The 22,198-nt window shown below is 38.0% G+C and overlaps 2 protein-coding genes and 1 long non-coding RNA gene across 4 annotated transcripts in view; 1 reads left to right on the plus strand and 2 right to left on the minus strand.

Moving 5' to 3' along the window:
- Positions 1 to 12,898, minus strand: part of LOC106081092 (maternal protein pumilio) — an 809,199-nt gene extending 796,301 nt beyond the window's left edge. Inside the window, exon 1 of one of the 2 annotated variants that reach the window (XM_059362138.1) lies at positions 12,631 to 12,898. The gene's annotated coding sequence lies outside the window, so the exon portion shown is untranslated. Of the gene's footprint in view, positions 1 to 4,876; positions 4,965 to 12,630 lie in introns of those variants that run through there. The other variant, XM_013242815.2, reaches the window with a different exon arrangement.
- Positions 4,437 to 5,400, plus strand: LOC106081094 (uncharacterized). Its single transcript, XR_009396975.1, has 3 exons — positions 4,437 to 4,707; positions 4,769 to 4,817; positions 4,890 to 5,400. It is a non-coding gene; the product is annotated as an uncharacterized LOC106081094 (long non-coding RNA).
- A 2,568-nt stretch (positions 12,899 to 15,466) lies between the features above and the next one.
- On the minus strand, positions 15,467 to 21,615 carry LOC106081106 (chromosomal protein D1). Its single transcript, XM_013242839.2, has 3 exons — positions 21,476 to 21,615; positions 20,796 to 21,385; positions 15,467 to 16,405 (listed from the first exon to the last, which is right to left on the minus strand). The coding sequence occupies exons 2-3, from the start codon at positions 21,232 to 21,234 to the stop codon at positions 15,999 to 16,001; spliced, it is 846 nt and encodes a 281-aa protein (XP_013098293.2). The 5' UTR covers positions 21,235 to 21,385; positions 21,476 to 21,615; the 3' UTR covers positions 15,467 to 15,998.
- Between the last annotated feature and the right edge of the window lie 583 nt (positions 21,616 to 22,198).

The raw sequence follows: 22,198 nt of genomic DNA on the forward strand, positions 1-22,198 counted from the left end.
CAGGCTGGAACTTTAAGCTCCGATCTGTGTGGTGTTCATTGTTATCACGAGAAGCTTAACTGCAAGCTTCCGGGCCTGTCCACAGGTTGCGCTGCAATTGCAGTCGCGGACAATCAGCGGTATGGAGCGGAGAGTCTCAGTGAGAGGCGGGGTGGCGCCGGCTCTTGCATAAATACTGAGTGCCTCTGGTGCTCGATGTAACAAGGCGAGTTGTTGGCGCAATTAAATAGCCAATGGCCATGGGGTTCCCGCGGCGATCGGTTCTTTGGACCGGAACGAGCTTGCTCACCTATAGAAGCTAGATGAGAATCGCCACCTCCACATATAGACATGTGGCTACAACAACAACAAGAGGTATCGGGACAAAATTTTTAAATCCTCCCCACCTAACTTAACTGGATATAAGATTCAAAGCGCATAGTAGGACTAAGGGAAGTTCGTTAAGTCTCGGTGGGTCCTGATCCCACAAGGGGTGATGGGAAATGAATGGGCAGGAGCGCTGACCAGGAATAAACGGCTGATAATTGAGAAAATTGAGCTCCTTGGTACCGGAAACGCTTCAAAGTTTCCTGGATTGATGCTGGAGGGTTTTCCTAGTAGAAATTTGAGGAATTTGTGATGATGAGGAGAAATTGAAGATAGTTCAGCTCATTTTTATGTCAATACCGAGGTATTGCAGGGAAACGGTAAAGGATTGTTGTTGTTGTAGCAGTGTGTTGGACTCTAAGGCTGCAGCCCTCAGCCATGTTTTCTCTCTATAGATATCGATGGGTAACAAGCAGCTCGAAATCGGCTACAAAATTTTCATTGAGCTGAATCGGTCTGCATTTATGGAGGAAAAGGAGTTTTTCCGTGTTTTTCTAATGGGATGGGATAGGACATCTTCAAAAAAATGGTTTTTGGGTGTTAAGAGTTATCGTAGGGATTTGGAGAGCAAAGGAGCCGCATGCCAGACTAAGAGCCCTCAAACTCAGCAGTGTAAAATTGGGATCTATTAAAGTGCCGCAGGTTGACGGATGGCAACAGGTTGCATATTGAAAGGCGTTGTTGTTGTTATAGCAATAGCAATTAAAGCTTCAATGGCACAACCAAAACTTGAAAATTTGTATAGCTTTGTTGTTGTTAGCTAGAAGTCTTGCGTATCACGCGCCGCGCCCTCGCCCTGGTATAGCAATACAAAAAAGTTCCAAGTTGGGTTTTTGATGATCTAAATAAAGGCTTGTCTGCATTAGAGGATGTCATTACTAATTTGTTAAAGCACGTTTCCATTTCTCATTATGACACACGTCAGCTAATCTTATAATGTAAAAACAGATGATTGAACCATTAAAACTGGGTTTGATGCCACTATAGCCTAACCTTCCCCTTCTAGCAATAGATCCCAGTACCACCAAAAATTCATTTTTTTTTTTTGTATAACAAATGACGATGGTAACACTGGTATGAGAACAAGTCAATGAATATTCGCAAAGTATATGCCTACCGAGTAAGATAATAAACAAAATAAACCAAATGTTCAAAAATTAAATTAATTTAAATTGATCAAATAAGAGGAAGGCTATTAATCATCATATCATATATAAAAAAACGGTAATACACAAAAAACAAGAATTTTCATGAGGCGCCAAAACGCAGGCTTGTAAAATTGTATCTTTAAAATGAACACTGCAAATTGGCTTGGGTTAAAAAGAAGACCATAGGTACATTTAAAAATCAAAACAAATATAAATACCCAATTAAGGTAAGAAACTAAAATTAAAACCATATCCATGTAAATCGAACGATAATTTAAACTGAAACAATAACAAAAAAAGCAAAATTAGTTACGAAGCTAAGCGGCGCAATCGTCTCTGGCAACAATCGATGCAAACAACAGAAAATCACAAAAACAACCAACTTCAGCAAAGGATTGCAGTAAAAGAATAACAGCAAAATCAAAGAAATGCACAATGAAGAGAACATCTACAACGAAACAAAAAAATCCAATAAGAAAAAAAATATGCGATGCGAAATGAAAAGAACAACCAAGAAGAAATGTAATATGAAGACAGACGCCAATAAGAACATAGCGACGAATGATAATAAATACAAGGAAAACAAAATCATATGTATGTGACAGAACGCGAAAAAGAAGACAACAACAACAAAAGCGGCAGCTTATTGAAAACAACAACACAATACGCACAAAAAATAAAAGAAGACTGCCTGGCTAGCTGCTAGCTTGCCGTCTCGAGAAGAGCAGCGGCACAACATGCAATGTCAATGGAAAAAACATGTAGGAAAAAATAGGCGCACAGCACAAATGGGGGGTTCTTTGTCACACAGAGAGTGTGAGAGAGAAAAAACTATACAAAAAGAGGCAAAAGAGATGGCTGATGAGCGCAATCTTCTGAGAGTTAAATGCTATACATTTGTGTACATTAAAATGTCAAATTAGAACTCTTGGCATAATAGTAGCACATGAGTTGAGATAAGTAAAAAACATATCCATAAGTTAAAATTATAATATAAAAAAATAAAAGTATTAAAAAGAATAGGAATTAATAAATATATTCCTATACCTACAAAAAATTAACACATTAAACATTTAAATAAAATTATCAAAATATGTAACAAAACACCTAAAAAAATACAATTTTACAAAACAAATATATATTTTTGTTTATGCTCATCATTTAGACAAATGGTGTGTAAATACACCCACGTTATTGCATACTACCGTGTAAGTAATCAAGAACATAATTTATTAGGTTTTAGGTAGCTGTCTCAAATAAAAAGCAACTGATTTTTTCCCTTTCATTTCGATATTTAAAATTTTTTCTTGATTTTTTATAAAAAGTTTAACTTAAATTCAGACCATAAATCAAATTAGGCCTTAAAGCTAGGCTTGTACAAATAAAAATTTGCCCTGAAAAGTCATTATTTTATTTTTATAATAAGTAAAAAAAAAAACTTAAAAAAGGCCTGTAAGGACACTCATCAAGCAAAATGACGTCAAACATAGACAATATGGTACTCAAATTAGAGGAAATTTTGCGAATATGAGAAAAAGTGGCTTATAGCAATTATTGAATGTATCTAGATTGCAATAACAATTTCCGTTCCGAAAATGTAAAACATGTGCTGTTTTTTTATTTGCTTGCCATTTAAAATTTAAGTTGTGAAAAATAATTGCGACACTTCTGTGTTTTAAACGAAAAGAGCAAAACTAGAAAAAAGGCAAGTTTTAAGTTACGCATACAGCTGAATTCTTAATTAACATCTTATTAGTTATTTAAAAAGGGTTAGTATCACCCGTCCTTCGGCCGGGTTTGATATTTTCTCCTCCATATGTCCAACAGTGGGAAACTGCAAAAGTATTTTAAATAAAACTATTTGTCTTCCAATGTTTCGTAATCTTCTCGTTCATACCTTTAATTTGATACCCATATTGCCTAGGTTTAAGAGGGTTCCAAATTCTCAAGACCCCATAGGTCCTTCACGGGTCAACATTTTGGACCTTTGTTTGCATATTCGTAATCTACTAATCAGTACCTTTCATTTGATAACCACATTGCCTAGATTGGACTACTTTTCCCAATGGGGTTTTTGGCCCCTAGGGGGGTCCACGGGCCCGAGCCCTAAAAACGAACTTCGTATTCGGGTTCCTGGGGTCAAAATTAGGGGGTATGTAAAAAATTAGTTTATTTTTGGCGAACTACCCCGTAAAACACAGTTCAGCCCTTTTGTTCTTGTAATAGGGCCACAGTATCTCGATCTGCCTAGGTTACAAGTAGTAAAACTTTAATATAAATAAAATGTTTGGCCTTAACTCTTGTCTTAACATTTCTACGAACAATTAACTGTTTTTTATTCAATTTTTGTTTGTTTTATATGCAATAAAAAATAGCTTTAAATGTTTGTTGATACATAAGTCAGACAAATAGATAAAGGGTGGTTGAATTATAAGAGCCGTTGTTGATTTTGAATAACTTCAACACTTTGCTGGATTGTGTATCTTTCCATGGTTCAAATTGAGTAAGACTGAAATTGAGAAATGCAGAAAAAAAAACTTGAAATGACGTTCAACACCGGCCTTAAAATTGAACCACCCTTTATATGCTACATTTTTACTATTTTCTGCCAGTTTTTAAAAAATAGAACGTTTTGTAACCGTTTTAATAGAAAAAATTCCGTCTTTTACGCTCCTTTAAAAATGTTTACTCTGTTCTTAAATAACTTTAACTCTTTAGCTGATTTTATCGATGATCGAGCCATTAAGTCCGGATTTAAAGAGCAGTGTAAACCGGGTTTTACATGTGAACCATATAGTTTTTATTTTTGGTGGATGGGTCCCCAAAATGCTTTAATTGAAATTTTAGTGTCAGACTTGTATTCTATTCACACAGACCTTTAATTTAACTCCCATATTGTCCCAGTCTAGATGTTCGATTTGTTCGTCCGTAATCTAATTCGAAAACTTTTGCGAAACATTTTGACAGGCTGTCTTTTTAAACAAATGCATCACTAATATTGTGCTAACATAATGCACATACCTGCACATGACAATTATAAAAAACATGGCGTCAAAAGAGAGACCGGTGCACAGAGACACCGAGCGCCAAAAAGAACCCGAAAGAGATGTGTAAAGGCTAAGGCAAAAAAGCATAACATGAAAGAGGAAGAAAAGGACAAGAATGACGAGGCGAAAAGGAACAACGGGAAAAAGTATAATTCTAATTAGAAATAAATGAGAATTTTTCTTTAAATTTCCTACTCTTATGCTTAGCAAACTAATCCAAGTATATGTATATTTTTCAAAATTCAAGAAATGAATTGTATAAAAAAATACCTTATGTCTAAAGGGGATAAGTTGTGAACTAAAATTGATTTTTACCGTTTTTCCAAAGACTCATGCTGCACGGCTACGACGATGATGTGACTGAAAAATCCCACAAAATTGAAGGTTATTTTTTCCAATTTGCACAATACCACCGTAATAAATAAGCACTGACAATTTTTGTCGGTCTTTGTTGCCGTTGAACGCGTTTACCAGGTGCGAGGAGACAGACGGGCAAAGAAGTGCCAAAGCAATGGGAATTGCGTTATTTTCAGAACCACGCTTTTTTTTAATCTTATTAGGAGGGTAAAGAACCAGCAGCAGCAATGGCAAACAAACACTTGGAAAAACTTGAAATTTCGAATTTAAATTTCAGTTTCAATAAATATACACCATAAAAATTATATGCACAAATTTTACAGATAGTCTCCGCTCGCTTCCATTTAAATTAAAATATACACAAATGTTTACTTTATTCTTATTTTTTTTTGTACACACTTTACTAAACAGAGAGGAGATGAGACACAGACACACAATAACCAAAAAGAAAAATAATTAAATTATATGACAAAAACGACGAATTGTATTGTTGTTGGTTCTATTTTTTTTTGTTGTTGTTGCTGTTGTTTTTCGCGATTATGGGACTTTTTCACGGCGTGGTATTGGCTACTAGCTATGTATGTACGATATTGTTGTTGTTGTTGCTGATGATGGTGGTGGTGGCTCAATATTATAGAAAAGTACCCATGAAATGAAAACTTTTTTTACGCAAACAATTTAAACGCGATTTTGCTGTTGGGAATCGTCGTCGGTCGTTTATTTGCATACAATTTTCATGGAAATTAAAGAACCTGAACCTCCGGCAGGCAGATTACTTCATATCAATTTTCTTTTGTTTCCTATGCTTTTGCCACAATTTGTTGATGAACGGTTGTTGTTGGTTGGTTGGTTGTTGTGGTTTTCTTAATTATTTAGATTTTTTGTTATATTTGTACAATTATTTACACAAAGAGATTGAAATTGGTTTTATCGGTTTGAAGAAAATTCTTCGTCGCGAGGAGAACACACACAAAATGCTTCTGTTTTCAGTTGCGCCGCCGTTGCCTGCCAGACATCGGGATTTTGCGGTTTTTCATACTCTCTTCATTAATTCTCCTTTTGTTACATTCTCTCGGGTTGATTCTCTCTCCAAAAACACTCTAATTTGGGCGCTCTATCCCTGCTTATGGGGGGGTCATATTTGTTTTTTGCGCAGGGATGAACAATAAGAGATGGGAACAGTAGAATTGTTCTATGTTTGAGAAAGAAAAGTACTTTTTACGAAATTTTAGTGCTTTCAGAAACTGGTGCGCAGCTCTAGAGCAACAATACATTATTTAGACAATCTATCACATTTTCAATTATTTTTTGATAAAGAAGGCATCAGAATATAGCCTTGTTTGTACAAACAATTCTACTTCGCTGGGAGACAATTTTTAGGGTTTGAAATGTCCCTTATGGACAATATGGTACATACTCAATTAAAAAAAAATTATAGGACATGAATATGGTAAAATGAAAAAAAAAAAAAATTCGGACCTCCAGAGTTCAGAATTTCGAACTCTATTATGAATAGAAGAGCCAAAGGATATCTAATTCTTCAAGTATATATATAGAAAAATAATTCCGTGATTTAAGACGGTCAAAACTAGGAATTTCTGGAAAAGTTGAAAACGTCAAATGTGGACCATTGACAAATCTCCTAAAAGGATATATGGACCAATCATGACAATAAGAACTCAAAAGGTATTGGAAAGAAGAGCAATCTTCTTCGGATATACTAAGTCAATTGTGTTCTTCTTCATCATAGTCCCTGTAGGGGTGTTCTTCTTCATCCGTTTCCAGTGCGACGAGGAATCTTGTGTATCTGCAAGATCATTCAGACAAAATTTGTGGTAATTATGGGCTCCAAAAATCGATTTTGGCTATATTGATTTATAGATGCAGGTCTTGAAAGGCGTAATTGTACTTTACATAGCAAAGTTCAGCCTCATAGTATAGATAAAAAATAGTGGAATCCATTTTTTTAAGTGCCTATAACTATCTAATTAGGTCGCATATAGCGTGGGGTTTGAAAGGAATAATTCACTCCACTCCACTCCAATCATGGCTCAAGACTTAAGATTAGAAGATCGGTCTATGTGGCAGCTATGTATATCTAAAAGTGTTCCGATGGGGACTGTATTCAGCAAGGAAGTCTAGGATGAATTTTCCACAGTCGAATAAAGCCGGTTTTTTTATAAACGGATAAAGTCAAAAAGGCTACTTTTCTGCAACCGAAAAATCGGCTTTTTCTTCTGAACTTAAATCCCTATAGATGTGGTCGATCGGTAAGGAAATATAGAGGTAAAATACCACCTACTGTTAACAACTTCAATAAGAAATAGTCCTTCACGGGTCAAATAACTTCAAACGGGAGTTCAGTCTATATTCCGATGTAGAACAAATAACAGTTATTGTCGAGTAGATTACCAATAAGCAAAACTATGTTTAAAAATTGGAACCGGGAAGGACATAAGGGGTCTTGAGAATTTATGAACGTATTAACATAGGCAATATGGGTATCAATAAAAGGTGCGAAGGAGTAGATCACGATAGGAATGCAACGTAATAAACTTAACTCTTAAAGAAAATTTTTTTCCAAATAATTCAGCGATTTTTAAAATGTGAAAAGTTCTCAAGACCCCCTGGTACTTCCCGGGTACAATTTTTGGGCACGTTTTTGCATATTCGTAATCTACTCTATACTACCTTTCATTTGATAACCATAATGCCTTGGTTGGCAACTTCCACCCAAGGCGAAAGTTTTGGTCCCTTCGGATTCGTATTCCTGGGATCAACCCAGATCTGCACACCAAATTTCAGCGAAATCGGAAGTGCGCCCTATAAAGTGCAGTTTTGCCGGAATAACCACCGCTGATGTGTAGAGGTGTAATAACACCTAAATTTAACAACTTTAATGGGAAATAGTCCTTCATGGGCCAAATAACTTCAATAGGGAATTCAGTCTATATTCAGAAGTAGAACATCAACGAAATTTGCTGAATTAGGAAGTGCAATTACTTAATACTTAGAAAGTGCAATTACTTAATACTAACACTGGTATTCACAAAACTTAATGTAGATTTGAAATAGGATTATTTGACAGATTGTCTGTATAGAACTGTCAAATAAACCTATTTTAAGGTTTCATTAAATTTTGTGAATAAGGCCATAAATTTCCCATGAACATTCCATTAGGGACCAGGGGATGATTCTTTCATATTAATGACTGCAGAAAAACTACAGATTATTAGGCGCACCACCGATTTTTTGAAATTTTTGCACTCCGCTAATTTAGACCCTAGAAACACGAATCTGATGTCAGTTAGGTGTTTTGGCACCCCTAGAGGCCGGAATAATCACCGCTGAAAATTTGTTGATGTTCACGCCGAGATTTGAACCCAGGCGTTCGTCGTCTACGCCACGGTGGCCTCCTTAAAAAGTGCAATTGTGTCATAAAATTGGAAAATATTACTTTTACCTTTACAATCATGAGAAAAATATATTGGTGCAATATTCGATGGCTGGTACTAAAGAAAGTACACTAGCTAGGTAATTTCCCATCATTGGTTTCATTGGCAAACATGTGCTGAAACTCTCTCACAAACTCGTCTGTTCTCAATTTTCATGGAAGTATATGTAAAATCTCTTTGTTGTGCCTACATAAAATTATGCTTTGCTGAGGAGGCTTTATTCTAAAATCCCTTTTAAAAGCTTGCCATATAGTGGAAAATAAGTAATAAATGAATTCCGTTTTGCATTGAGGTTTTCCAAAAGCTGAATTTTACTTGCTATTTCTGCTATTTTAATCATCCTTAATCATTGCTTAACACAATTTATCAAGGTGTTCTTACTAGGGCCACCAAGTAAAGCTGAGAACGGTCTGGTAACACTGAATTGAGGTGCGGGTACTTGTGTACACATACGAAACATACAAGATGTGTTATGTTTATCTGTGCTCTTGGTGCAAAATGCTCTTCCTCTGCATTTTGGGGACTATTTTCAAGTGTTGGAGCTTACACTTGTTCCATTCCTTCGTCTAGTTTATCCATCCATACATACTTGCATATGTAGTGGTGAATACTTTTGCTTTTTTTTCTTGGTCTCAACCGCCGCTTTACAACTACACGAAACAATGACCGGAAAAATATAAGAAAAGAATAAAAACAAAAAAGGAGAAATTGCAAATATACACGGCGGCAAGTGAGCGAATGAGCCAGGGGAGCTCAATAAAGGAAACTCCAAATAAAGAAAAAACACCGCCAGGAACTTTTTAACAATTGATTTTATGGCCTTGCTTCAAAGATGTGCGTGCGTGCAAAAGAAAATATGAAAATTCACGATTTTTATTATGGTGCAATGAAATGGAAATCCAGTCTGTAGCATCGAGAGTGTAACATGTTAACTATATAACAAGATTATGGCTAATCCGTTTGGTATTTTTGTGCGAAGATATGTAATTTGTTAGGTGTTCTCGCCCATTCCTTATTTGCAGAGACAGGGCTTGGAAATTACTATGAGTTGAATATAGCAATAAACACTCCTGCATTTCAAGATTGACAAATATCATAACTATGATGCAGGATATACTAAATTTGCTATAACCCCCAACAGGAAAAGGGATAAACTCTTTAGTAATATATATCAGTATCTTTCCTACATCGGTTTATAGTCATATCGGTATGGCTGTCCATGTTAAAATTAAGAGATCAGCATGTCCGCCTATGACGCTCAAATCCTGGCGAGATCATCAGAAAAATATTTCAGCGGGATAAACTCTTTAGTAATATATATCAGTATCTTTCCTACATCGGTTTATAGTCATATCGGTATGGCTGTCCATGTTAAAATTAAGAGATCAGCATGTCCGCCTATGACGCTCAAATCCTGGCGAGATCATCAGAAAAATATTTCAGCGGTGGTTATCGCCATCTAATGCTGGCGACATTTGTGATGAAATGCACCATTTGGTATGGAAGCCATGTAATAACTTCTGCACAAAGAGGTGGCGCACTGTGGCAAGCCGTTCGGACTCGGCTATCAAAAAGAGACCTCTTATCATTGAGCTTAAAACTTGAATCGGTTAGCACTCATTGATATGTGAGAAGTTTGCCTCGTTCCTTCATGGAGTTTTTATGGGTAAAATTGCTTTTGTCGAATTTTCTTCAAATTTTGCAAAGATGACTATTTAAATGAACAGAAAACGATTCAGATTTAGACATAGTTCACATCTAAATATATATTTGGAGTAATATTGCAATAGTGTAGTTTTGCAACCTCCACATGCAAATATTTGGATACACTAACAACAACATATCAAAACACTAAGCGCAAAGTCAATTCCATGGCAGCCGGTTGTACGTACCGGATTGACCCGATGGAGCCCATTCGATAATAAATGCGCCCACTAAAGAAACTCAAATCGGAATATCGTTTTATATGGGAGCTATATCATGTTATGCAAAGGTTGTCCGCCCGTATATACACGTAGCTGTTAACCTACATTCAGTCAATTATCTGCCTGGTCGCCAGTCCTTTGTGGAATTTAGAGCTTAGAAGTCTAAGCCTCGTAATGTGAACAGGGAGTTCCTCAAAGTGGGGTGATACTTCAGCACTGTTTAGCTTCTACCTGTCTTCTTTCCATACAATCTGAACTGAACTTCAATCTGTGCGGTGTTCATCGTTATCAGAGAAGGTAGTCATTATCAGGAGAAGAAGTTGGGAGCTACCGGGCACGTCCACAGGTTGCAGATAGTGGAATGCTCCATACGGAGTAGCTGCAACTGCATTCGCGGGCAATTAGCGGTATCGAGGTGAGAGTGTCAGTGAGAGGGCGGGTGGCACCGGCTCTTGCTTAAGTACTGAGTGCCTATGATGATCTATACGACAATGACCATCATGTTCCCGCGGCGTTCAATAGTATAGTTCGGAACGAGCTTGCTCGCCCATAAGAGCTTGGCGAGGAGCGCAAAGTACACATGCAAATGTGGCTATGACAACAAAATTATACCCTTGGTACTGGGAAGAGCTGTCACCTTTGTTCTTATGTGGACCACCGCCATCAGGAAGCAAAAATCATCGTAGCCTTGTGAAGGCATAACTACATGCTGTCTAAGCAGTATCTTTTAAGCTGTTATTGAAAAGATCATCCCAATCACCATAGATATCAGGGTGGATCCACATGATCTGGAGCATGAGCCCGGTAACTATTTAGATCCGGTGGCACTTCACACGTGAATAGCTACCGAGTAAGCACAGTACTTGGTGATCAACCGCCACCCATTGCACCTGAAGAAGTTAGCAAACTAGAGTATCATGACAGCCGGTGGTATGTGCCGGATTGACCCGATGAACACACTGCTACAACACCCACGAACGGCTCTAGACAACTCTTCGCCTCGCTAATTCAAGAACTTTTCTGTAAACTCAGGTGCTGTAAACTTTCAGGCGCAATTTATTAGATTATTTTGCTTTGCTGGAACGAGATTCTTAGCGTACTTTAATTTTAAACTTTTAAGCAAATTTAAATTTCATGTTGCTGACAATTTTTACATTCTTTAACTGATTTTTCATTTAAAATGTTTCCTTAAGTGCTCGATATGACAAGGCGAGTAATTGGCGCCTTTAAATAACCAATGGCCAACCGGTTCTCGCAGCGATCGGTCCTTTTGACCGGAAAGAGCATGCTCACCTAGAGTAGCTTGACGAGGATCGCCCCCTCCACATGAAAATGTGGCGACAACAACAACAACAGTAATCATTAAGTGGGATACCATGTGCACCGTCATTTGGCCTATAGCACAGTGCTCGATTACAACTCTCGTCATAGTGCTTAGTTATCTCTTTTCGAAAGCCAAGAACTCTTTTGTCTACCTCCGGAGTTCTGGCAAGCTGTCTTCCATGTAAAGATTGCCAAACTTTATTTCTTCTCCATCACTGGCCAGCATAATACCGATGTGTAATCTTGAATTGGTCTAATTACGGAGCTATAGAGCCAGTGGATAAACTTCGAATCAAGACCCCATTTCGAATCTGCAGCCCTTTACGTAATGACCAGCACCTGTAGGCTTTGGCAGAAGCCTTGTGGCTATATCGAAAATGGTACCTGTACATTTCCGTATTCATGTAATCGAAGAGTTCAAAAAACAAAAATTAAGTGTCCCCAAGAAATAGGCTTCAATGCTAGTTGCAAAATTTAAACCTACATTGTGAATGAAATCGAATAGATAGATATGCAGAAATATAACAATTAAGAAAACGTGCATAGGCAAAGAACTGAAAAAAAAAAGATTTTATAATTTTAAAGAAACCAGTGCAGAGACGAATGCGATCGATTTAAAACCAGAAAGATTTGGCGATTTCCGATTGCCGGAACATACATTAAAGTTGAATTCGAAAAATTCTTCCCCCACACGCTATCCAAATTAAGGTACGCCGCACTTACGATATTTACATTACATTGCTTCAACTTATAAAAAAAAACGCTATAACAACAGCCTTCAAAGCTCTTAGTTGGCATCACTGTGCAAGGTGCATTGCAAAACTAATAAGAAATGTTCTCACTAATAAGAATTGTAATCGAAGGATACCAGCACCCCCCCAAAATCTTCACAATCATTTCCGTTGTTATATTAAATATTTTATTGGGCTTTACATCAGCTATTTTTCGAACAAAATACCATTGTAATGTTCCACCTCATGTGAATACTTTTTTTTTTGTTACAACTTACAATGAGTCTCTCCTTCGTTGTTTTTGCACGTTTAAGGTTTTTGTCGTTTTGTTATTGCCGTTTCTCATTTACACAGCGGGGTCTTGTCTCACAAACACATAACTTTTTCACAGTATACCCCCATGCTCTAATCACTGAAATTTTTACTTTTCCTTGAAGGATATTCTATTCTGTGTAGTAGGCGAAAATTAGCTAAGAATAATAGAATAATTATTTTTCGTTTTGTTATTGCCGTTCATCTTTTTTGTTCATTTACACTGTACTAACAACAACTACGTGCTTTTGCCGGACTGACCACAGAGTCGAGGGTTTGTAAACAGCTGCGCGTTGTTTGACAACCTTATTGGATTGTAACGGCGTCAAAGTTATCGAATTGAAATTTGGCCATCGCAATCTAGAACAAAATCGATTATAGAAAAAAAATAAAAAGTTCATTCGGCGATAGCGATTTTTCAGCATTTTAATAAAAAAAAAATTTAATTCTTTACCTGTAGTCATTATAATGACGATCATGGATAATGTTTTTTATGTTGGAGAGGTAAAGAAACATAAACCTCTAGTCTTCACTATAATATAACTAATCATCCCTAATGTAATCGAAATCAGATAAAAATTCAACCAAAATATAACGGTATGGAGGTAAATGTAACAGTAGTAGAAAGTTTGAGGATTGCACCTTTTCAATCCGTCCTCCTTCCGGGTACAAATTTTCAATTGAAATTTAATGTTTACATTTCAATATATTATTTCGTTTTAGTGCATTAAGGTTGGCACTTTATTCGATTTTCGCGGTGAAACTCCAAATAAAAAATATCAGCGGAAAATATTGATGAAAAGTGTACATTTCGCCATAACTAGTTTTTCATCTAGGGGAAATTTACATTTCACGACGCCCAAAAAGAGCACAACCAGTGTTTTTTTACATAAAATAAACGCAATAATCCAAATGATGCGAAGCTCTACCGTAATAATTTTGTATTTAGAGCGCACAACAAGCCGATTAGTGTCTGAGATGTATGTCCATAGTGGCAATCCCCGCACCCTCTTTTCAACTTAATCTAAAGGCCGGTACTATTGAAACTCCATATAAAAAACAAACGGAAAAATTTGCCGAAATGTGTTCGTTTTGTCATAACTTGTTTTTTCATCTAGGGAAAATTTACATTTGGGGACGCCCATTGAGAGCACAACTACAGTCGCTGTGCAACATTTCATTTTCTTACGCAAAATAAACGCGATCGTCTAACTTCTAATTGTAACTGAGTGTTTGTTAGTGTTAATTATATTGCTCACATGTATTTACTCTGGTTGCAAAAAAAAAAAAAATCCGTGAAAAAGAAGGTAGTACCAGCGTTAATTGTAAAATTGCGGATGTGCGAATTAGACCTCAGGATTTGTTCATGTTTCCGCCTTAAGCGCAGTATGTACCTCTGGCGAAAATTTCGTTTCCATAAGAAATGCATTGACTAAGCGAAATTTTAGGTTTCGATACCGTTACTGTACCCGCAGGTCAAATGCAATTTTCTTTGCGTAACAGGGCGACATTGTATGATTTTTGCTTGCAACTATTCGTGATCCGAAGAAATGCGCCAGGTTGTTCAACCGTCAATTTATTGTGCATCCCGAGAGTGATAGGCTCGCCGTATTCGTGGCCTCCTCCAAACCGATGAACAGCCATCAAAATTTAACGTAGGCGAAGTTATGAATGCCATCCGTGGCGCCAAATCATCTAAGGCGTAGGGCCCCGACGGAATCTCTACATTGATGTTGAAGAATCTGGATTCACCTGGAGTTGAGTACCTTACTACTGTCCTCAACCTGTCTTTGAACACTTTTATAGTTCCCGATGTCTGGAAGAAGGGCAAAGTAATCCAGCTACCGAAGCCTGGAAAAGACCCGAGTTTGGGAGAGTCGTACAGACCTATCTGCCGTCTCTCACCAGTGGCAAAGACGCTTGAGGCATTACTCCTCCCAAGCCTCGTAGGAGAATTTCCATTCGCCGAGCATCAACATGGATTTCGAAGACTGCATAGCACAACAACAGCTCTGCATGCCGTCACCGCAAACATTTGCCGTGACTTCAATCAGCCCAAGCCATGTGATAGGACGGTCCTCGTTGCACTGCACCTATCGAAGGCAATCTCCACGGGGTCTGCCATGCCAAACTCTTCGAGGACATCGCCAACACGTCCCTTCAGCCAGGCCTGAAAAGCTGGGTCACGAATTATCTGTTTGGTCGCCAGTCATTTGTGGAAGTTAGGAATATGAAATCGAAGCACCGTAGAGTGAAACAGGAAGGTCTCTAAGGTGGGGTGATATCTCTGGCACCGTTTAACCTCTACCTATCCTCCATTCCATGGAGGCCATCGTAGCGCAGAGGTTTGCATATCCGCCTATGACGCTGAACGCCTGGGTTCGAATTCTGGCGGGAACATCGGAAAATTTTTCAGTTGTGGTTAGCCCTTCCTAATGCATTTGTGAGGTACTTTGCCATGTAAAAACTTCTCCCCAAAAGAGGTGTTGCTCTGTGGCACGCCATTCGGACTAGGCTATAAAAAGGAGGCCCCTTATCATTGAGCTTAAAATTGACAGCACTCATTGATATGTGAGAAGTTTGCCCCAGTTCCTTAATGGAATGTTCATGGGCGAATTTGCATTTGCATCCTCCATTATACTCAAATTCTTTTAGTCTACACAACTATTTTCCAGCGTAGACATAAAATGTCTTGGCTGACAACTGACAATTTCGCTAGAGATGCACACCCAGCTTTACAACAAAATCATGCCTTGTATAATGTCAACTTGTAGCCTTTCAGTTTCATTCCAAAAACAAAGATTGTACTTGTGGCATATTTTCTTTTCTTTTAAATTTATTTCTCTAAAATTAATTGCAAAATTTGTTCAAGTTCCCATTTTTCTCTAGAAAAATCATGAAATGTGAAACAATTGAAATAAGGTGAAAAAAAAAAAACATTTGAAAACAAAAAAAATTAAATATACATAAAAAAGGGGCTCATGGGACCTCAAGAACAATACATTGGGGGTACGTGGCGTTTTAATTAAATTCCTTTAGCTTACATTGGAACGAAGAATAAAATGCTTTGCATTAACAAAGCATACTATGTTCTTTGTATTCTATAATATCTTACTTGACATAATATGGGCCAAAACTGCCGATGATATCGTCAAAAAATGAATGTCTTAATGATTTAAAAAAAAAAACCCTTTCATTAAAATGTATTGTGAATGTTTAGGTTGTTTTTTGTTGTTGAAGGGGAGAGGAATTTCTGTTGATCATCATCGCAGTGATGTTGTAATTCTAACGTTATGCAGCTACTGTGTGATATGGAGATGTATAGTGGCGGCATTTAGTCACTATCGTCCTTATCACTGGCTTTGTTGTCATCATCATCTTCATCATCATCATCATCCTTGGCCTTATCGCTATCATCATCAGCTCCATCATCGTTATCTTCATCATCATCATGTTTGTCATCATCATCGTCATCATTGTTGGCAGATGCTTTTGGTCGCCCACGTCCTTTTCCAGTGGGCTTGGCAGTAGCACTTTTGGCACCCCCCTTTGGCGGTCTTCCCCGTGTTTTCGGAGCTACAGAATCAGCCACACCATTTGATTTTGCGGGAAGTTTTTTGGGTGAAACATCTTTTCGGGCCCGACCTTGTCCACGGCCAGTGCGAGAAATGTTGAGATTGACACCACCAGATGCGGGACGACCAACAGGATTTTTCTCTTCATCATTTTTGTCATCTGAGCCTGAAAGTAGTACATACAAAGGAAAATAATGGGGTTAATTACTAAATACAACAAATTGCTAAAAATGAAAAATCATTCAGTTAGGCCGAAATATGGAAAACCTTATTCATCGAGGCTGATTCATCGTTATACATCGAGGCTGAGTTAAAGTTTTCCTATGGAATATCTTATTCAGCTAAGCTGAATTAATGTTCTCCTATGGAAAACCTTATTCAGCTAAGCTGAATTAATGTCTTCCTATGGAAAACCTTATTCAGCTAAGCTGAATTAATGTCTTCCTATGGAAAACCTTATTCAGCTAAGCTGAATTAATGTCTTCCTATGGAAAACCTTATTCAGCTAAGCTGAATTAATGTCTTCCTATGGAAAACCTTATTCAGCTAAGCTGAATTAATGTCTTCCTATGGAAAACCTTATTCAGCTAAGCTGAATTAATGTTTTCCTATGGAAAACCTTATTCAGCTAAGCTGAATTAATGTTTTTCTATGGGAAACCTTATTCAGCTAAGCTAAATTAATGTTTTCCTATGGAAAACCTTATTCAGCTAAGCTGAATTAATGTTTTCCTATGGAAAACCTTATTCAGCTAAGCTGAATTAATGTTTTCCTCTGGAAAACCTTATTCAGCTAAGCTGAATTAATGTTTTCCTCTGGAAAACCTTATTCAGCTAAGCTGAATTAATGTTTTCCTCTGGAAAACCTTATTCAGCTAAGCTGAATTAATGTTTTCCTCTGGAAAACCTTATTCAGCTAAGCTGAATTAATGTTTTCCTCTGGAAAACCTTATTCAGCTAAGCTGAATTAATGTTTTCCTCTGGAAAACCTTATTCAGCTAAGCTGAATTAATGTTTTCCTCTGGAAAACCTTATTCAGCTAAGCTGAATTAATGTTTTCCTCTGGAAAACCTTATTCAGCTAAGCTGAATTAATGTTTTCCTCTGGAAAACCTTATTCAGCTAAGCTGAATTAATGTTTTCCTCTGGAAAACCTTATTCAGCTAAGCTGAATTAATGTTTTCCTCTGGAAAACCTTATTCAGCTAAGCTGAAATAATGTTTTCCTCTGGAAAACCTTATTCAGCTAAGCTGAATTAATGTTTTCCTCTGGAAAACCTTATTCAGCTAAGCTGAATTAATGTTTTCCTCTGGAAAACCTTATTCAGCTAAGCTGAATTAATGTTTTCCTCTGGAAAACCTTATTCAGCTAAGCTGAATTAATGTTTTCCTATGGAAAACCTTATTCAGCTAAGCTGAATTAATGTTTTCCTATGGAAAACCTTATTCAGCTAAGCTGATTTAATGTTTTCCTATGGAAAACCTTATTCAGCTAAGCTGAATTAATGTTTTCCTATGGAAAACCTTATTCAGCTAAGCTGAATTAATGTTTTCCTATGGAAAACCTTATTCAGCTAAGCTGAATTAATGTTTTCCTATGGAAAACCTTATTCAGCTAAGCTGAATTAATGTTTTCCTATGGAAAACCTAATTCAGCTAAGCTGAATTAATGTTTTCCTCTGGAAAACCTTATTCAGCTAAGCTGAATTAATGTTTTCCTCTGGAAAACCTTATTCAGCTAAGCTGAATTAATGTTTTCCTCTGGAAACCCGTATTCAGCTAAGCTATGGAAAACCTCATTGCTGATTGTCCTGTCATCAAAGGGCATCAGGATTGGGTTGGCTTGTAAACTGACCAGCATTATGTCGCTAATGGACACTTTGAAGACGCTTTCTACAACATCCGATAGTTAATTTTAGTTCGGGAGATTTTTAAGCCAAAATAGGAAAACGTTTGGAAAATTTTGTAGCCACAAATCGACTGTTACAGGTGTTGGGCACTGCAATGCATTCCTGCCTGTGTAGACGAGGATATATGAGAACCAATCCGGATGACGATAAGCATTAAGCTGGATGAAAAACAAAACAAGTCGTTCAAGGCGCTTGGCCCAGACAGAATTTCTACACTGATATTGTATAACTTGAATGCACCAGGAGTGGACATGACAACCTCAACATGTCTCTGAGCACTCTCATAGTTCTCGATGCCTGGAAAATGGGCGGATTGTTTCCGCTACTGAATCCTGGAAATGAACCTTGTAAAGGAGAGTTGTACAAGTCGATACCTTCTCTCGGCAGTAGCCAATACGCTGAGGACCTTCTCATCCCGAGCCTAATTGGAGAATTTCAATTTCCTGATTCCGTAGATTGCATAGCTCCTCGACTGCTTTGCGTGACATCACTACACGAATTATCCGTTGCCTAAATCAGACATGCCTATGCGACAGGACGATCTCGTGGCTCTGGACCTCTCTAGGGCTGACGGTTAGTCATGCCATGCTTCTTGAGGACATCAGTAACACGTCCCGTCAGTCGGGCCTTAAACGTTGGATTGCAAACTATCTGTGTGTTCGCCAATCATTTGTGTAATTTAGACGTAAGTAATCAAAGCCAGGCATACTGAAACAGGAAGTTCCCCAAGATGGGCTGATATCATCGGCACAGTTTAAACTCTACCTCTCTTCTACGGTCGGTGCCGTATCATATGCGGACGGTTGTGCGATTATGGCTTCGGCCGCCTTATCAATGGCACCTGCGTGAGGTTAATCTACTATCTTGCCGTTAATTTTATGATATCCGCCACCAAATTTTAAGCCACATCTCTTTCGCCAGCGGAGATGCATAAAGAGTGGAATGTGATAGTTCAAATTCGTAAGAATTCCGACTAAAAGCTATCCCAAAATACATTGACATCCCTTATAAATAGATCTTCCACACATGCCAATGTAGTTTGTGCCCAGGTCAGGTGTAGAAACAAAGCAGCCCCGGCTAAGCGACACGTAGAGGATTAACACTCAGATGCGTCAGGATGCTGCCAACAAGGGATAGTTCATTGCTGGCACGAGAAGCTTAGCTGCGACCTACCGGACGCGTCCACAGGTTGCGGATATTGGAATGCTCCATACGGAGTACCTGCAACGGCAGTCGTGGACAATTAGCGGCTTCGAGCGGGGAATCTTAGTGAGAGGACTGGCGACACCGGCTATTTCACAAATACTGAGTGCCTATCGATATGACTAGGCGAGTTATTGGCGCCTTTAAATAACCAATGGCCACCATGTTCCCGCGGCGATCAGTGGTATAGACCGCAAAGAGCTCACCTACAGGACCTCCACATAAAAATGTGGCTACAACAACAACATCATAACCGTGCGAAGGTATAACCACATGCTGTCTAAGCAGTATATACTGCTCTGCTTTCGTAGACGATCCCAATCAATATTTTGTGGAAAGGCATATACCGCCCAGAGATATCGACGTACATTTGCATGACATAGAGCGTGAGGTTCAGCGCTTCAAAAGATAACATCTAGATCAGGCGGTTTTTCATGCGGCTCTAGATAACATTCGCGCAAACACTGTAGCAGAAGTGAAGGCAGTACTTGGAGATCAACTACCAATCATTGCAGTTGAAGAAGTTAGCCTCCTTGATGGGGTAAAATGAAGTTGGAAGACTTTCCGAAACAAAGCGTCCAAAATGGAAAAAAAATCAGGGATCGAGCCGTTTGGAAGTCTTTTTTAAGTTGGGCCGGATGAACAGGGGCAAACTAAATAAATGGAAGGTAGCAGTTCGATATTCAGATTTTCCCACGTGATAACTGTGAGCAACTCACGGCTTGGAACTCTGTGCTCCCATTTTAGATTATATTCAGTGCTATCACGAGACTCAGCTGGGAGCTAACCAACGCGTCCACAGGTTGCAGATAGTGGATAGCAACGTTTACAGAAATACTACAACTACAGTCGCGGACAACTAGCGATATCGAGTGAAGAGTCTCAGTGAGAGGCCCTGCGGCACCGGCTCTTGCCGGAATTGATACCTTTAAATAACCAATGGTCATGACCGGAATTAGCGTGCTCACCTATGGAGCTTGACGAGGATCACTACTTACACATACAAATATGTGGCTACAACAATAATGGATTGCAGTAGCCAACTAAAGCAGAGTACTCTGTGCTAATTTCAAAATAGTTGTGAAAAATCTAACATTTTTCAAACAAAATTATAAGAAATTTTTGTGTACCCAAACAATCTTGCCTACATATTACACTAGGATTAGTTTATTTTATATGCTATCTTATCTTTTTTTAATTTCTTTTTGTTTTTATATGGAGTTTGACAGTTGGTCTTGTGAACAAGACGAACAGAGTACCAATCATAAGTAAATGTTGGCTAGCATTTCGATATTCAAATTTTCCCGCCTTTCTAGCTATTCGCTATACAAATAATACATTAACCAACCATTGTTGTTTTCCTCCCTCATTTTACTCTTGCACATTTGCGAGCGTCTCTTCACATATTCTTTTAGAGTTTTTGCATATTTCTTGACTTGAACTTACTTTCATCATCGCTATTTTTGATTTTTTTTGGACGACCTCTGCCAGCCTTGCTTTTAACTGGTGATTTCTTTGCCTTTTTGGGGGAACTTGCATGTTCTTCCTCATTGTCCTCATCGGCGTCTTCGGCTGAAACATCTTCTTCCACCACCTTCTTAGGACGACCACGGCCTCTTCCTGTAGAAACAATAACCTTTTTGTTGGCCTTTTTCGGACGTCCGCGACCTCTTTTGGGCTTATCGTCTTCTGATTCTTCATTATTATCATCATCATCGTCTTCTGCGGTTGCAGCACTCTTCGGTCGTCCCCTTCCAATGCGACTTTCAGTTTTGTTGGTATTGGGAGTGCGACCGCGTTTTTTGGGTACAGATGCTACTGGAGAAGCTGAACCTTCTTCCGAGGAGATATCATCTTCCATATCTGCTAACTTGACATCAGCCATTTTTTTGTTTATTTTATTTGTTATGTGTGTTCTTCGCTTATATATATTTAAAGCAGCGTCTCTTGTGTTAGCTTTATTGGCGCTCTCTCTCTTGTTCTTCGTCAATTTTCTGTACCCTCACACTCTATACAGAAATTTTTTTTTCAGCAAACTGCAAGTGAAACCAAATACAAATTGGTATTTTTCCTTTTTCACTTTGTATGGAATTTTTTCATTTTCTAATAAACAAATTTAAACTTACTTGACAAAATTTGTTAAAATATCTATACAGCTATTTAAAAATATCCCTTTTTTTGCATTTAAGCAATTACTAATCACAAATATGTACGTACACACACCAAAGCCTGTTAACTGTTCAATATATAATATGATAATGACGCCAAAAAATGATGCCGGCCGGGTTCGTTTGTTTGAAATTTTTTGGTGTTGCCAAAGATTTGCAAACAAATTGGAAGGAAAGTGTCGGACATAGGCAAATTTATACAAGGTAAAGTCATTAGACCAACAACAACGAATTCAACTATACATCCCTGTGCGAATGGTGGCGCAAATTCCCATTAAGCTGTCAAATATCTTGGCACTCAAGGCTCTATTAAGCTGAGTATTCTGTTCAGCTTTTCAAGCGGAATGCTGTCTCACTCCATATAAAAAACACGTCGACAAAACGTTGGCTAAAAATAGGCGGAAAAGTAGTACTCTGTTTGTAGTGAGGATAATTGCAAAAAAAATATGAAAGTGGCAACACTCAAAACCTTTGCCGGCAAAGGTTTCGACTTATGCTTTTATAGGCTTCAGTCCGTACCATATCTGGGTCGGATGTTGGGAGACTTAAAACTACGCCAAAACTAAGACCATAAAATAAATTTTTTATGGTCTTCAGACCCTTTATCGGGAGATCGGTCTATATGGTAGCTATATCTAAATATAGTCTGGTCAGAACCATATTTGGGTCAGATGTCGGGAG

This window comes from Stomoxys calcitrans, chromosome 2, assembly GCF_963082655.1.
Source record: "Stomoxys calcitrans chromosome 2, idStoCalc2.1, whole genome shotgun sequence".
Lineage (NCBI taxonomy): Eukaryota > Metazoa > Arthropoda > Insecta > Diptera > Muscidae > Stomoxys > Stomoxys calcitrans.